At 42.4% G+C, this 16,369-nt stretch overlaps 1 protein-coding gene across 3 annotated transcripts in view; it reads right to left on the reverse strand.

Moving 5' to 3' along the window:
• LOC115197381 (transcription factor RFX4) overlaps window positions 1-16,369 on the reverse strand; it is a 35,091-nt gene that overhangs the window by 12,003 nt on the left and 6,719 nt on the right. For 2 of the 3 annotated variants that reach the window (XM_029758828.1, XM_029758830.1), the window contains 12 exons: window positions 15,624-15,685; window positions 15,162-15,375; window positions 14,216-14,293; window positions 13,679-13,842; window positions 13,268-13,368; window positions 13,032-13,090; window positions 12,769-12,913; window positions 11,510-11,604; window positions 9,150-9,267; window positions 5,236-5,355; window positions 1,649-1,810; window positions 1,162-1,327 (listed from right to left, as the gene is read on the reverse strand). In XM_029758828.1, coding sequence (XP_029614688.1) covers window positions 1,162-1,327; window positions 1,649-1,810; window positions 5,236-5,355; window positions 9,150-9,267; window positions 11,510-11,604; window positions 12,769-12,913; window positions 13,032-13,090; window positions 13,268-13,368; window positions 13,679-13,842; window positions 14,216-14,293; window positions 15,162-15,375; window positions 15,624-15,685 — 1,484 coding nt within the window. The remainder of the gene's footprint in view (window positions 1-1,161; window positions 1,328-1,648; window positions 1,811-5,235; window positions 5,356-9,149; window positions 9,268-11,509; window positions 11,605-12,768; window positions 12,914-13,031; window positions 13,091-13,267; window positions 13,369-13,678; window positions 13,843-14,215; window positions 14,294-15,161; window positions 15,376-15,623; window positions 15,686-16,369) is intronic. The other variant, XM_029758829.1, reaches the window with a different exon arrangement.

A 16,369-nucleotide genomic window follows, 5' to 3' on the forward strand; every position in this document is an offset into this window, starting at 1 on the left:
CAACTCCCCCCCAATTTGTTTTTACACTGCTGCTACTCGCTGTTTATTATCTACGCATAGTCACTTTACCCCTACCTACAAGTACTGTACAAATTACCTTGACTAACCTGTACCCCCGCACATTGACTCGGTACCGGTACCCCTTGTATATTGCCTTGTTATTGTTATTTTATTGTGTTGCTTTTTATTATTTTTTACTTTAGTTTATTTGGTAAATCTAATTCTTGAACTGCATTGTTGGTTAAGTGCTTGTAAGTAAGCATTTCACGGTAAGGTCTACACCTGTTGTATTCGTCGAATGTGACTAATAACGTTTGATTTCATTTGGATTTGGAATTAGTAACTTCACCATGCTCAAATGAATATTCAATGTCTGCTTTTTCAAAAATATTTTCCCATATACCTATAGCTGCCCTTCTTTGCGAGGCATTGGAAAACATCCCTGGTCTTTGTGGTTGAATCTGTGTTTGAAATTCACTGCTTGACTGAGGGACCTTACAGATAAATGTTTGTGTAGTCATTCAAAAATCATGTTAAACTCACTGAGTGAATCCTGAACTTTAGTCTTGCCATAAAAAAGGGATTGAATACTTATTGCCTCAAGACATTTCAGCTTTATATTTTTTATTAATTTGCAAACATTTCTACAAACATAATACTACTTTGACATTATGGGGTATTGTGTGTAGGCCAGTGAAACAACATCTCACTATAATCCATTTTAAATTCAGGTTGTAACACAACAAAATTTGGAAAAGGTCAAGGGGTTTGAGTACTTTCTGAAGGATCGGAAAATCAAAATGAGAGTTTATAACCCCTCTATGAGAGCTCAGCATTCCCCTGTGAGAGCTTATAATTCCCCTGTGAGAGCTCATAATCCCCCTATGAGAGCTCATAACCACCCTATGATAGCTCATAAGTCATCTATGAGAGCTCATAAGTCCTCTATGAGAACTCATAGTCCCATGACAGCTCATAACCCCCTATGAGAGTTCATAACCCTGCTATGTTTAAAACCTCCCTATGAGAGTTCATAACTCCTCTATGACAGTTCATAACCCCTATATGACAGCTCATAATTCCTCTATGAGAGCTCATGACCCCCCTATGAGAGCTCATAACCCCTCTATGTAAGCTCATAATGCCCCTATGAGAGCTCACCCGTGCTCGTCCCTGTGGGCGTAGACTGGCAGTCGATGGGTGGAGGAGGGAGGGGGCACGGGTGCACCGCTGCGCATGCAGGGCTGCTGCTGTCCGCCCTCGGGAGGAGTGCCGCCTGACGTTGTCACTGTGTACGTAAGGGACCAGGTATATGACTGAACAGCGCCTGGCACACACACGTAACACATACACAGACAGAGACAAATGGATTGGCACAGAGGAATTTACCATGCCGTGACCCTTAGAAACCAACCCAATGCATGAGCACAGGCAAGGTAGGCCCATTCTAATTAACCATTTAATTCAACTGTCATGTATTAATTAATGTATATTATGTTGGACATGATCATAACATTACCTACAGAACATGACAACTGACATTGCTTCTATTGTAGCTCCAGTATAGCAATAGCTCTATATCCAAGCAACCCTCCCCACTTACAGGTTCCCTCCCCAGTCCCCCAGTGTTGCTGTCTGTCTCTCTCACCTGTGGTGGCTGTGGCCCCTGTGTACTCTGGGGACTGGGCAGCGTTGGGGGAGCTGGTGGCTGGGACCCCAACTGAGGTGACAGACTTCGGTGGGGAAAATGGCCCTGGGGACGTGGAGGTGGGCGTGGTCTCCGTCAGCATCATCTCTTCCTCTTGTTCAGCTATTAAAGGAGTCAGAGGTCAATAAGCTATTAAAGAGACAGCAGGTTCTTATGTCCTCAAGAGTCAGTGTACTAAACAGCATTCAATATTAGTATTGTCAATAGAGAGGGTGCAAAGCTGTCATCAAGGCAAAGGATGGCTACTTTGAAGAATCTCAAATAGAAAATCTAATTTGATTTGTTTAACACTATTTTGGTTACTACATGATTCCATATGTGTTATTTCATAGTTTTGATGTCTTCGCTATTATTCTACAATGTAGAAAATATAAAAAATAAAGAAAAACTCTGGAATGAGTAGGTGTGTCCAAATTTTTGACAGGTACTGTACATTTTTTTGTTGTTGTTAAAATGTATTTGTGGTTGCTGCAGCAACAATACTGATGGTAGCAGGAAAGGTTATTCCAAAGTCCTATAAAGTAGTAGTAATAGTAGTAGTAGTAGTAGTAGTTAGGGTTGCACATTTTGGGAAATATTCAGAGGTGGAAACTTTCCGTGGGAATTATTAATATATGGGAAGTAATGGGAATATATGCAAATTAATATTAATACCATTTAAATGTAGATGTTTTGGCATTGGATACATTTACCATACCATATGGAGACAGAAACACAAACCTTTTAGCTTATCATAAGTAGACATAATTGCAAATGATTAAATCCTTCCAATCGAAAAAAATTATGTAGTTACGAATTGAACTTTAATTAAATGAGTTGACTCTTCACATAGGATGATTTCACTGAACAACCAAAGAAAGGGAATATTGAATCATCCCCATTGATCAATTGCATCTCCCAAAAACATTTTCAACATACATCCGTAAAATGATAGTCTAGAAACTAAAGCTTTGGTTGTCTTCCTCTCAGGCTTCCATGTCTTCTCCCTGGACCTCCTCAATGTCCACATCTTGAACATCAGACTCTAAGGCTCATCTTCACTGTCACTTTCCAACCTTGTTGAGGATGGCTCATTGTCAGGCTCAAAAAGCCTCAAATTTGCCCGGATGGCCAACAATTTTTCAACTGTTGTACTGGTCAGCCTGTTGCGTGCTTTGGTGTGTGTGTTCCCAAACAAGGACCAGTTGTGCTCTGAGGCGGCTGATGTTGGTGGGATTTGGAGGATGATGGAGGCAACAGGGGAAGGAGCCTCAGATCCACTAAGTCCCTTCCACCAGGTGGCTGATGAGATATGTTGGCACGACTGCCATATTGCATCTCCATCCCAAAGCCCTTGCTTGGAAGTGTACTTCGCCAGACTGCCAAGAACCTTGCCCTCATCCAGGCCAAGGTGGCGAGACACGGTAGTGATGACACCATAGGCCTTGTTGATCTCTGCACCAGACAGGATGCTCTTGCCAGCATACTTGGGGTCCAACATGTACGCTGCATCGTATATGGGTTTCAGGCAGAAGTATTCAAGCTTTTGAATGTATTTCAGAACTGCAGTTTCCTCTGCTTGGAGCAAAAGTGAAGTGGGCAGGGGAGGACGGATTTCTTCTCTTACATCTGCAAGCAAGTCTGAACATCAGACAGAATGGCATTGTCTACCTCAATCCGTGTATTGGCTACTGCTATAGGTTTCAGGAGTTTCAGGCTGCTTACCACTCTCTCCCAAAATACATCATCCAGGAGGGTTCTCTTGATGGGGCTGTCCATATCGGCAGAGAGACTCGTTCCCCTCCAGGAGACTGTCAAACATGATGACAACACCACGGGTGTTGCTGGGCAGCTTCAATGTGGTGTTTTTATTCTTCCCACTTTGCTTGGTGAGGTAGATTGCTGCTATAACTTGATGACCCTTCACATACCTAACCATTTCCTTGGCTCTCTTGTAGAGTGTATCCATTGTTTTCAGTGCCATGATGTCCTTGAGGAGCAGATTCAATGTATGAGCAGCACAGCCAATGGGTGTGAATTGAGGGTAGGACTCCTCCACTTTAGACCAAGCAGCTTTCCTGTTCGTAGCATTGTCTGTCACCAGTGCAAATACCTTCTGTGGTCCAAGGTCATTGATGACTGCCTTCAGCTCATCTGAAATGTAGAGACCGGTGTGTCTGTTGTCCTTTGTGTCTGTGCTCTTGTAGAATACTGGTTGAGGGGTGGAGATGATGTAGTTAATTATTCCTTGCCCACTAACATTCAACCACCCATCAGAGATGATTGCAATACAGTCTGCTTTCTCTTTAATTTGCTTGACCTTCACTTGAACTCTGTTGAACTTGACATCCAGCAAATTAGTAGATAGATCATGTCTGGTTTGAGGGGGGTATGCTGGGTGAAGAAGCATCAGAGGTGTGAGCATCAGAGGTGAACCAGCTCGAGCAAGACATTCATCAGTATTTCTCTGACTACGTTCCTCCATTGAGTCAAAGAAATGTCTGATTCCAGGAGGACCATGAGCTGTTGCTATCGATATAAATGATTCCTCATTTTCACCTCGAATAGAAGTAAAGGGACTTTGCAGAGGTTGCTTGTTGTGAGCGCTGAGAGAACTTTATGCACTTGGCATCTTTGTTGCATTCTTCACATATGATTTGGCACAGTATTTGCAAATGTACACAGCTTTTCCTTCTACATTAGCTGCAGTGAAATGTCTCCACACATCAAATAGTACCCATGGCATTTTCCTGTAAAGATTAGGAAAAAAATGAGTAAAAGATAACCAAATACAATTCCATGTACAGATAAATAGCTAAGCAGTTAGATTAAACAACTCCTTTGTAAGATAAATGTTTTAAAATGAAACATGTATGGAAACAGGTGAATTAACACTCCTCAGTTAGCAGGTTCAAGCAAGCTAAAACCCACATGGTAGCAAAAACTAACTAGCAGAAATTGTTAACAAGTTAGAAATTATTTAAACACACTTTTCTGTAGGCTACTATTGACTAGTTAACAAAAAATCATGTATGTCATATACAATATATTCACCACACCCAGTATTGTAATCAAAACTTACCAGAAAGCATGTAGTCCTTGGCTCAGACAGAGTAGTAGTGTGAGCTCAATAGCAGCTCATTAGTGTGCAAGATCTTGAGAATCAGCTGTACATGTGATGGAAGAATGCACTGTGCATGCAGAGGGTTGCAATTTCATTGAATTGGGGATAGTTTAACCAAAATATGCCACAAGACCTAGAATTGTCTTATGTGTATCCCACAAAAAAAGGTTCACTGTTATAAGCTAACTTTTTTGATGAATTTAAGCAAAATTCCCCAAATTCCAGGGCTTAACTTCCCATGGAAAAATTCCGGAAATTTACCAGAAATTTTCCGACCCTTTGCAACCCTAGTAGTAGTAGCAGTAGTCGTAATTGTTGTTGTTGTGATTGTAGTAATACTAATAGTTGCAGAAGTAATGCAGTGCTGTAGTAGCAGTGTTGAAAGCAGCTCCAGTAGTAGTTGTTGACAGGGTGGAGGTCTAACCTGTGCTGCCCTCTGCCTTCATGGCCCTCATGAGCTCGTTGGCCCTCTCCTGGCAGTGCAGGGACTCCAGCAGGTACAGCACATAGTCATCAAACATCAGGTGGATCAGGTGGAACGAGCCTACAAACAGGAAGAGAGATAAAGAGAGAGTGAGCGAGAGAGAGAGAGAGAGTTTCTCAGAGCATTCACAGTCAGCCCAGCAAAATCAGTCTACCTGAACAGAGCAATACTCAATCATGAGGCATCAAAGCCAAAGGAACTGCACAATATTAAGAAGTGCTATAGATGGAAGGAAAGTAGTGTAGAAACCTGCCAAAAAATAATCAGGCAACAACAAATTCTATCCAATTTGGACAACTTCCTGGACAAAACATTTCACCGTAATAGTGAAGGTGTAAACTTGGCAGTAGAAAGCCTAAACAGTATATTTGACCTTTGAGCTTCCCTATCAATTAAAAAAAATTCAAGCAGACAACATAAGAAAATTAACAACAATGACAAAAGGTTTGATGAAGAATGCAAAAACCTAAGATAGAAATGTAGATACCTATCCAACCAAAAACATAGATACCCAGAAAACCTGAGTCTACGCCTTCACTATGGTGAATCACTAAAACAATGTAGAAATACATTACGGAAAAATAAGAAACAGCACGTCAGAAATCAGTTCAATGTAATTGAAGAGTCCATAGAATCGAATCACTTCTGGGAAAATTGGAACACACTAAACAAACAACAACACAAAGAGTTATCTATCCAAAACAGAGATGTGTGGATAAACCACTTCTCCAATCTTTTTGGCTCTATAACAAAGAATGAACAGCAAAAACATATGCATGATAAATTACAAATGTTAGAATCAGCTATTAAAGACTACCAGAATGCGCTGGATTCTCCAATTCCATTGTATGAACTACAGTACAAAATACAAACCCTCCAACCCAAAATGTCCTGTGGTGTTGATGATATCCTACATCAAATTATAAAATATACAGACCACAAATTCCAAATGGCTATACTTAAACTCTTTAACATCATCCTCAACTCTGGAATCTTATAATATTTGGAACCAAGGACTGATAACCCCAATACACAAAAGTGGAGACAAATTTGACAGTAAATCTCAGTAAGACAAAAATAAAGGTTTTCCAAAAAAGGCCCAGTTGCCAGGACAACGAATACAAATTCCATCCAGACACCGTTGCCCTCGAGCACACAAAGAAATGTACATACCTCGGCCTCAACATCAGCGCCACAGGTAACTTCCACAAAGATGTGAACGAGCTGAGAGACCAATTATCAAAATCCAGAAAAGAGACGTTAAATTCTACAACCACCTGAAAGGAAGCGATTCCCAAACTTTCCATAACAAAGCAATCACCTACAGAGAGATGAACCTGGAGAAGAGTCCCCTAAGCAAGCTGGTCCTGGGGCTCTGTTCACAAACACAAACAGACCCGACAGAGCCCTAGGACAGCAACACAATTAGACCCAACCAAATCATGAGAAAACAAAAAGATAATTACTTGACACATTGGAAATATGTATATTTTTTTAACAGAGCAAACCAGAATCCTCTTTGGCCCTAAACAGAAAGTACATAGTGCCAGAATACCTGACCACTATGACTGACCCAAAATTAAGGAAAGCTTTGAGTATGTACAGACTCAGTGAGCATAGCCTTGCTATTGAGAAAGGTCGCCGAAGGCAGACCTGGCTCTCAAGAGAAGACAGGCTATCTGCACACTGCCCCCAAAATGAGGTGGAAACTGAGCTGCACTTCCTAACCTCCTGTCAAATGTATGACCATATTAGAGAAACATATTTCTCTCAGATTATACAGACCCACAAATAATTTGAAAACAAATCCAATTTTGATAAACTCCCATATCTATTGGGTGAAATACCACAGTGTGCAATCACAACACCAAAATTTGTGACCTGTTGCCACAAGAAAAGGGCAACCAGTGAAGAACAAACACCATTGTAAAAATAACCCATATTGATGTTTATTTATTTTCCCTTTTTTACTTTAACTATTTGCACATCGTTACAAGACTGTATGTAGACATAATATGATATTTGAAATGTCTTTTATTTTTATAATGTAAAATGTATTTGATTGTTTATATCACTTTTGTTTATCCATTTCACTTGCTTTGGCAATGTAAACATATGTTTCCCATGCCAGTAAAGAAAGAAAGAAAGAAAGAAAGAAAGAAAGAAAGAGAGAGAGAAAGAGAGAGAGAGAGAGAGAGAGAGAAAGAGAGAAAGAGAGAGAGAGAGAGAGAGAGAGAGAGAGAGAAAGAGAGAAAGAGAGAGAGAGAGAGAGAGAGAGAGAGAGAGAGAGAAAGAGAGAGAGAGAGAGAGAGAGAGAGAGAAGAGAGAGAGAGAGAGAGAGAAACTAAGGAAACAGTCCTTGCCAGGATGGATCAGTGTTCCTATCATCCAACCAACAAGTCTAATCATTCTAAAGGGAAGTAATGAGCTATATAAAGTTCAAATGAAGATTCTAAGATGTGCAGTGTATTTGAGTGTTGTCTGTGGTTGTGGGCCTAGAAATCATCCATTCAAAGCTATGAACATACACTTATACATTTGAAAACACAGTTTACAAAACAGCGTGAAAGATCAGACTGTGTGTTTCATTGATCAATCAATCAAATATATTTAGAAAGCCCTTTTTACATCAGCCGATGTCACAAAGTGCTATACAGAAACCCAGCCTAAAACCCCAAACAGCAAGCAATGCAGATGTAGAAGCAGGGTGGCTAGGAAAAACTGCCTAGAAAGGCAGGAACCTAGGAAGAAACCTAGAGAGGAACCAGGCTCTGAGGGGTGGCCAGTCCTCTTCTGGCTGTGCTGGGTGGAGATTATAACAGAACATGGCCAAGATGTTCAAACGTTCATAGATGACCAGCAGAGTCAGATAACAATAATCACACTGGTTGTAGAGGGTTACTAGTCCTTCCAAACATCTGACAGACTGCCTCATAGCAGCACACTCAACTCAACAGGCAGTGTGAGGGAGCAGAATGACTGGGCGGCCATTGCCATTAAAAGAGACAGGGGGGCTGTTTCTTGTTTCCTGGTACAAAGTCCTTGCCCAAAATATGACGGCCGACCCCTGGGTTGGGTATGGGAGATGACTGAGATTGTGGCTGGAGAAGGAAGGAGCGTGACACAATCATGACATTGTGCTGGTCACTCCAGCCACCGTGTGCATAATAAACACCAGCGGCTTTTCAGGGAACAGAGGAGTGCAATACTGCCTGGTCATAAATTGGAAAAGACAACAACAAAAAACATTGGGGAAGAGAGGGCTGGGGGGTAGCCATTGTTAATTAGCTGTTTTCGCACAGAGAGCTGCTTTAGCAAAACATTGCAACCAGCTGTGGCTTTGATATTCACAGACAAGCCTGAAGGGGAGAGGAGAAGAGGGGGAAGGGAAGTCACTTTCTTTCTTTTTTACAGCCCCTATCTCTTTCAGTGCCTTGGTCATGCACCGCTAGCTAGTAAAGTAAAGGCTAGGGGGGCCATACCAGCAAGGCAGCCATCTTACCACCACGCTTTCCCCGTTTTGGATTGGGAGAACATCGGAAGGCAATTATCTGCTGAGTCTGCGCAAAACGTTCCTATTTCCACAAAATGGGGGGAGGGGCTTAAACTACTTTTGGACCTACATGCATAGTAGTATATTCAAATAACTCAGTTCAGTAAGTTTTGGTGCAGTTTTGGGGCAATGTTCTTCCCAAACTATTTTAGTTACTTGGACCAAAACTAGAACTAGGCAACTTCTGTCTGACACTCGTGACACCAGAAATATGGTTCAATAACATTACATAACCCCTAAAAACAACTTTCCTGGTGTTGGCTGATACATGCCCCAGCCCAATGCTAGATTCAACACTCACCAAAGCTAGGCGCACTGTGGAGGGTCATATCCCGGATGACTCGGGTCCCGAAGCACGACCACATGAGCAGGAACTGTTGGGCCACCTTCTTCAGGCACCCGGGCCTCTTTCCTGCCACCTTAAGGAGATATTTCCATGAGAAAAGAGGGGGAAGGGAAGAGTTGGAGAGGGAGGGGGGAGAGAATTAACCACTGGGTCCGTATTGGGGCTTAACCCTCAGGAACGAAAAACATGTCAACAAGTCAACTATTTCATTTGCCCCGGGGGACACACCTTCTCATTGAACCATTGTCTGGGGAGTCCGTGACGTTGCCAGGGCAACCACATTTTACAAGCCCATATCTGGAGCATAATGGCCGCAAATGGGAGCCATGAAGACAGCATTAACTAGGATGGCAGCTCGAGTGGCTCTGCGTCAGCAAGTCATGGAGAGACGGATGCCATTAAAATGCATGGTTATTTTTCTGAAGGGCCATTATCCTTACTGATTTTCTGTACAAATATACTTCAACAATAAAATAACACACGAACGGTCCAGAATGGCCTTAGTAAATGCAACACAAACATCACTGTGGAACATTTTAGGGGGCAATTGAAGAAATTATTTTCTATAGTTTCCACTTATGATTAGCCTACAGCATACTGTAGCCATAGTAGAAAGCAAATGCCTAAAGATGATGGCTGGAGGTTTTCTAATGACACATCCTAGATGTTAAAAGGGCTTTCCACTGTCGGTTAGGGGCTCGTAAGTAAGCATTTCACTGTAAGGTCTGCACCTGTTGTATTCGGCGCATGTGACTAATAAAATTTGATTTGATTTTGATTTGATTTTTATATAAACTCAGCAAAAAAAGAAATATCCTCTCACTGTCAACTGCGTTTATTTTCAGCAAACTTAACATGTGTAAATATATGTATGAACAAAACAAGATTCAATAACTGAGACATAAACTAAACAAGTTCCACAGATACTGTATGTGACTAACATAAATAGAATAGTGTATACCTGAACAAAGGGGGGTCAAAATGAAAAGTAACAGTCAGTATCTGGTGTGGCCACCAGCTGCATTAAGTATTGAAGTGCATCTCCTCCTCATGGACTGCACCAGATTTGCCAGTTTTTGCTGTGAGATCTTACCCCACTCTTCCACCAAAGCACCTGCAAGTTCCCGGACATTTCTGGGGGGAATGGCCCTAGCCCTCACCCTCCGATCCAATAGGTCCCAGACGTGCTCAATGGGATTGAGATCCGGGCTCTTCGCTGGCCATGGCAGAACACTGACATTCCTGTCTTGCAGGAAATCACACATAGAATGAGCAGTATGGCTGGTGGCATTGTCATGCTGGAGGGTCATGTCAGGATGAGCTTGCTGGAAGGGTACCACATGAGGGAGGAGGATGTCTTCCCTGTAACGCACAGCGTTGAGATTGCCTGCAATGACAACAAGCTCAGTCCGATGATGCTGTGACACAACGCCCCAGACAATGACGGACCCTCCACCTCCAAATCGATCCCGCTCCAGAGTACAGGCCTCGGCGTAAAGCTCATTCTTTCGAAATGCGAATCTGACCATCACCCCTGGTGAGACAAAACCGTGACTCGTCAGTGAAGAGCACTTTTTGCCAGTCTTGTCTGGTCCAGCGACGGTGGGTTTGTGCCCATAGGTGACATTGTTGCCGGTGATGTCTGGTGAGGACCTGCCTTACAACAGGCCTACAGGCCCTCAGTCCAGGCTCTCTCAGCCTATTGCAGACAGTCTGAGCACTGATGAAGGGATTGTGCGTTCCTGGTGTAACTCGGGCAGTTGTTGTTGCCATCCTGTACCTGTCCCGCAGATGTGATGTTCGGATGTACCGATCCTGTACAGGTGTTGTTACACATGGTCTGCCACTGCGAGGACGATCAGCTGTCCGTCCTGTCTTCCTGCAGCGCTATCTTAGGCGTCTCACAGTACGGACATTGCAATTTATTGCTCTGGCCACATTTGCAGTCCTCCTGCCTCCTTGCAGCATGTCTAAGGCACGTTCCCGCAGATGAGCAGGGACCCTGGGCATCTTTCTTTTGGTGTTTTTCAGAGTCAGTAGAAAGGCCTCTTTAGTGTCCTAAGTTTTCATAACTGTGACCTTAATTGCCTACCGTCTGTAAGCTGTTAGTGTCTTAACGACTGTTCCACAGGTGCATGTTCATTAATTGTTTATGGTTCATTGAACAAGCACGGGAAATAGTGTTTAAACCCTTTACAATGAAAATCTGTGAAGTTATTTGGATTTTTACAAATTATCTTTGAAAGACAGGGTCCTGAAAAAGGGCCGTTTCTTTTTTTGCTGAGTTATATGAAGTATTTACATCCTCAACTGACCTTGACAACACAGCGGTCCACCATGGAGTCTAGCCACTCGATGTAGGCCTCTATAGGAGACTGCTCCTCCAGCAGATGGTCAAATTCCTGGTACACTGAGAGAGGAAGGAGACGAGAGCTGCATTTAGCCACAGTTTGTCAACACATAGCCTATGTCATCCTTCAGGGGACATATATTTGTAACTGGTGGAGAAAGCTCCATACTTGTCTACACAGATCGGAGTCTTGGCAGATAGCAATTTGGATCAAATGAAAAGGTTGAAAAATTGTCGTGTGTGACTATGGACCTAAACTACCCTTACTTAAATCAATCAAACTACCAAAACCAGCAGCATATACAGTATGTCTTGTATATGAGGCTGTGTCTTATTTGTTGTCATAGTCACCGATCGCTGCAGCTGTAAACAGCCCATCTGTAAATTGCCCATCTAACTACCTCATCCCCATATTTGTTTTTTGTTTTTCTGCTCTTTTGCACACCAGTATTTCTACTTGCACATCCTCATCTGCACATCTATCACTCCAGTGTTAATTGCTAAATTGTAATTACTTCCCCACTATGGCCTATTTATTGCCTTACCTCCTTACTTCATTTGCACACACTGTTTACAGATTTTCTATTGTGTTATTGACTGTATGTTTGTTTATCCCATGTGTAACTCTGTGTTGCTGTTTTTGTCGCACTGCTTTGCTTTATCTTGGCCATGTCGCAGTTGTAAATGAGAACTTGTTCTCAACTGGCCTACCTGGTTAAATAAAGGTGAAATAAAATGTAAAAAAATAGTGCATAATTTCTCTCTGTCTAATAGAACAGAATGAGAGTGGGACGTGGAAATGGCCTCTTTATGCCAATCTGTGAACTGTGACCCTAGCACGGCCATTTGAGGGGGTTGACACTGAAATGAATTTGAAATGGTCCACAGGGTGTTTCAGAGAAGAGTCAACTTGCTTAACCTTTTAGCTTTCATCATTAAGGCTTGACTTTCCTGGCCGTGGGAATGATTGTCCAATGGCTGACATCTACTGTGTGTTATTGACAGCTGTGTGTGAAGTGCATTTCTCTCCTACAATGCTATTAAGGAGAGCAAGCAATTTAAGTTAAAAGTATTGGAGCACAATAGGGTTTTTTGGAATGTGGATTCTAGGATTTTGGACTAAACGTAACTTACTGTGAACGCTACTACAGGGATTGTGTGTGTGTGTGTGTGTGTACATTTGTGTGTCTGCATCCGTACGTGTGTGCGTGTCTGTGGCCTTACAGTGGATGATGAGCCGCCGGTGCTCCTCCCGTGTGTCCTCCATGGTGTAAAGCGTCTGCTTGGTGATGCTGTTCAGGTCCACGTTCCGCCAGTCCTCCATCATCTGAAAGGTGATGTCTGCACTGTGGATCACCGTCCGCGATGCCTGCCCAGAGACAGATCAACAAACACACACATTATTAGATAGTGATACACACCGCATATACCTTTATCAGTCATATTTTCATATGGATTTCATTACATTTATACAGTGAAATAGCTACCTGACATAGATGGTTCAAAGATGTCTGCCTCTTGAGAACTTGAGAAAATCTTCTAGATACTGTGGATAAAAGGGAGAGGAAATATTAACTGTTATGTTTTCTACAGTATAACGTTTGCTTATTAAAACCTGTTAAAACCTCAAATTGGTGCATTCTCCTTTTTCCAAGACTCAGTATATCATCGTTGTTATAAAACCAGGAGAGTAATGACTGTATTTTTCAATGCAGACTCCTACATTCAAATTTGATATTCCTCAGGTTTTCAGGCAGGTCGTGAAGTGCTACTTTAAGCCACTCATCCAGCTGTTTGGCAAACTTCCGGATCACCTGGGTCAAACTGGAACAAATCTACATTACATCACAAATAACCAAGGTTGTATAACACAAAGGTAAAAGTCAAGCTTTCCTCACAGCCCTTTTTCTCTATAGCGGCTGTAACTCAGTGCATGTCGTTTTAGTCTTTTTAAACAAACAATATGCATGTCAAATATGTTTAGAACAATTATGTGGATCTCATGGACTGTCAGTCTTTCCATTTATATCTATGTCTATGAATTTGAAATGGAATGAAACAAAAACTCAGGATTGTGGCTTTAGTGATTGCTGGGGAAGGGAGAAGAGCTACACTACACTAAACACGCACTCACCTATCAGGCAGTGCTTGCAGGACGGTGGGCATAAGAACCCCAGAGATTGCCTTGTAAAGAATGGAGTCACAGACGCCCACGATGTTGACCACAGTGGAGGAGCCCAGGACAGGGAGCATGTGGGGGGGCATGCCCTGCCAAAAGTGCAGCAGGAAGCTCTGGACCTGGAGACACCCAAGAGAGGAGGGTCATTCTCTCAACGTCACGTACAATACAACTTAAGAGACTAAAGACACTAACCCAACTTTTCTAATGAGATACATTTAGGTTAGAAGTGGTTTATTGTGGCAGACTGGTAGCACAACACATTTGGTTCCGTGTTCCGAGATTAGGTAAGAACTAAACCGATTCTCATGAAAATGGGATATCTTCATTTAGAAGTCCAAGAACGTTTAGCTCGTAATCATTTTTGTGACCACATTCAACAAGAGAGTTAAGTGTTACAGTCAAAAAAAAATCCTAAACAAAGTCCTGTCACATTTAATGGGACTGGTAAATAAAGGTGCAAAATATGGACAGATATGAAAAGTGTCTTGCCTCGTCAAAGTTGGCGCGTATTACTGTGTCCAGTATCCTCTGGCAGTGAGTTCTGTACATCATGATGAACGTTGACACCTGTGGGAAAACATAAAGAAGGCTGAGTATAAATGAACGGCAGTAACGTGGTCCAAGTCTGTATCACACTGCTACTTCGAGAGCTTGGGACTATAAGGTTCTATCTGCATTTTAGTCAAAATTGAGCTTTTGACATAGTCTTGTTCTGTTCAATTTTCTCTACCTATATAGTACTCTAAATACCCCAATTCATGTTGTTAAGTTCAAAAGAATACAAGATAAAAATCACTGCCACCATTCAAACCAAGGAGTGTTCCGAATGTTAAAGCCAATTATCTCAGAATCATATTCTTGCAGATAGAACCCATAGTACCAAGCTCTCGATCAAAGGCACATATTGTTTCCTAGTGATATTCTTAGTGAATGACCAGGATGCTGCTTCAGTTAAGACACATTCTAATCTGAAAACTGGGTTCTACTCTCTACCACACAGTGTAATTGGTAGCTAGTGTTTTCAAGTGATATCATACATCAATGGATTGATACGAAAAACAAGACAATAAATCCTATCCAAAAACATCGGCACCAATAAATACCTGCAACAGGTCACACACCAAAACTACATAAAACAGTCTTTAGAGTTCAGCAACTGACCAACCATTGAAAATCATGGCCCCCTAATTTAAAGCTAGACAGTTAGTGGCTGTCTTTTGTCTGGCACTGGATCTTATTATCTCCCCACAAGATTAAGAGTTAGTGAGGAGCCAGCAGCATATAAATCCTCAAGGTCCTTCTTCTCTAAACTCAGAGTCAGTGAAGGTCCAGGGCAGATAAAAGGGGATAGCCAGAGGGGGCGAGAGGGGCGAGGTGTTGGTTGGATAAGGGAGGAGGGGGTTGTGGGTCTGGAACGTTTTAGAGTCCTGTTTACCTTCTCCTCTGGCAGACTGGCGGGCAGATTTAAGTCTTTGACATTTGGAAACTCTGGCAGGAGCGTCCCCAGTTTGGAGCGTGGTGAATACGCCACTGTCTGCTTGATGACCTCCTTCTTGCCTGTCTCGTTCACCCACGCCGCCCCCTTCTTGGAGTACATCACATCGTAGTACTGGGAGCTCTCCTTCACAGCGATACCATAGTAGTGGTACCTATAGGGGATAACCAACATTTCAGCTAAGGACTCTTCATCAGGGTGTGAGACAGTGGCTTGTCATCATGTGATTTTGAGAGGTAACATCCTCAAAACATAGACATGGTGAAGATTACCGGCTTGAAGAATCATTAAAAACAGGCCCTCCACTAACACAATGATACCCCTCTTTCAATAGTGGAACACAAAAATCAAAACCAGTGTGCAGAAAGATAGAAAGAAAAGTAGGAGACAACTTTGACTTACTTTGACTGGCCCCTGGTGCCCAGTCTTCTTGTGGTCAGTTGTGGAAACTGTTGTCTAATAATCTGTTAGAATCCGAGAATTAGAATAAGTATATCAGTGATTTCTTTCTCTGTGAGATTCTTCATGCAATTGTATGTGTATATCCCCTATGCAAAGCACCTGATGAAAATGTGTTTTCACTCTTGACAGTGCTATCATACAGTAGATGTAAGGGAAGAGATACTGTACACTTAAAAGTCCACAAATATTTCAGCTAACGGCTGAAGTAACTGCCCTATCCAGAATGATTTCTAACCATGTACAGCTCATACAGAATGACATGAAAGTCCACATTGAACATATCAATGAATCAAGTGAAAGTATGGTCTATTCTAGACGTGAAGAGCTGTTGAGTTCCCAGAGCCTTAACCCAAGGGAGGTCTCCACTGGCTGTGGGAGAAAAAGGCTTTGGGAGCCATCCATTTTTGACACGTTCAGGGATATTATTTTTCTACATTAAAAACCTCTCCAAAATCTCTCCCTCTCCCCCTTGTTCCCTCTCCTCCTTCCTCCCCTCTGTCTCTCTCTCTCTTTCTTTTTGTCCATGAGATTGGCTCCTTGGTCCAGCTCCTGGTACAGAAACTTTAGCAAACAGTGGAGCTTTCCATTGTGCGGGATGAAAAAAGAGGCCAAGCTGTGAAGTTTCTGTCAGGCCCCGCTTGATAAATGAGCAGACAGGGAGGCAGGCGGGGCCCTCACTCGTTTTT

This window comes from Salmo trutta, chromosome 7 (genome assembly GCF_901001165.1).
Source record: "Salmo trutta chromosome 7, fSalTru1.1, whole genome shotgun sequence".
Lineage (NCBI taxonomy): Eukaryota > Metazoa > Chordata > Actinopteri > Salmoniformes > Salmonidae > Salmo > Salmo trutta.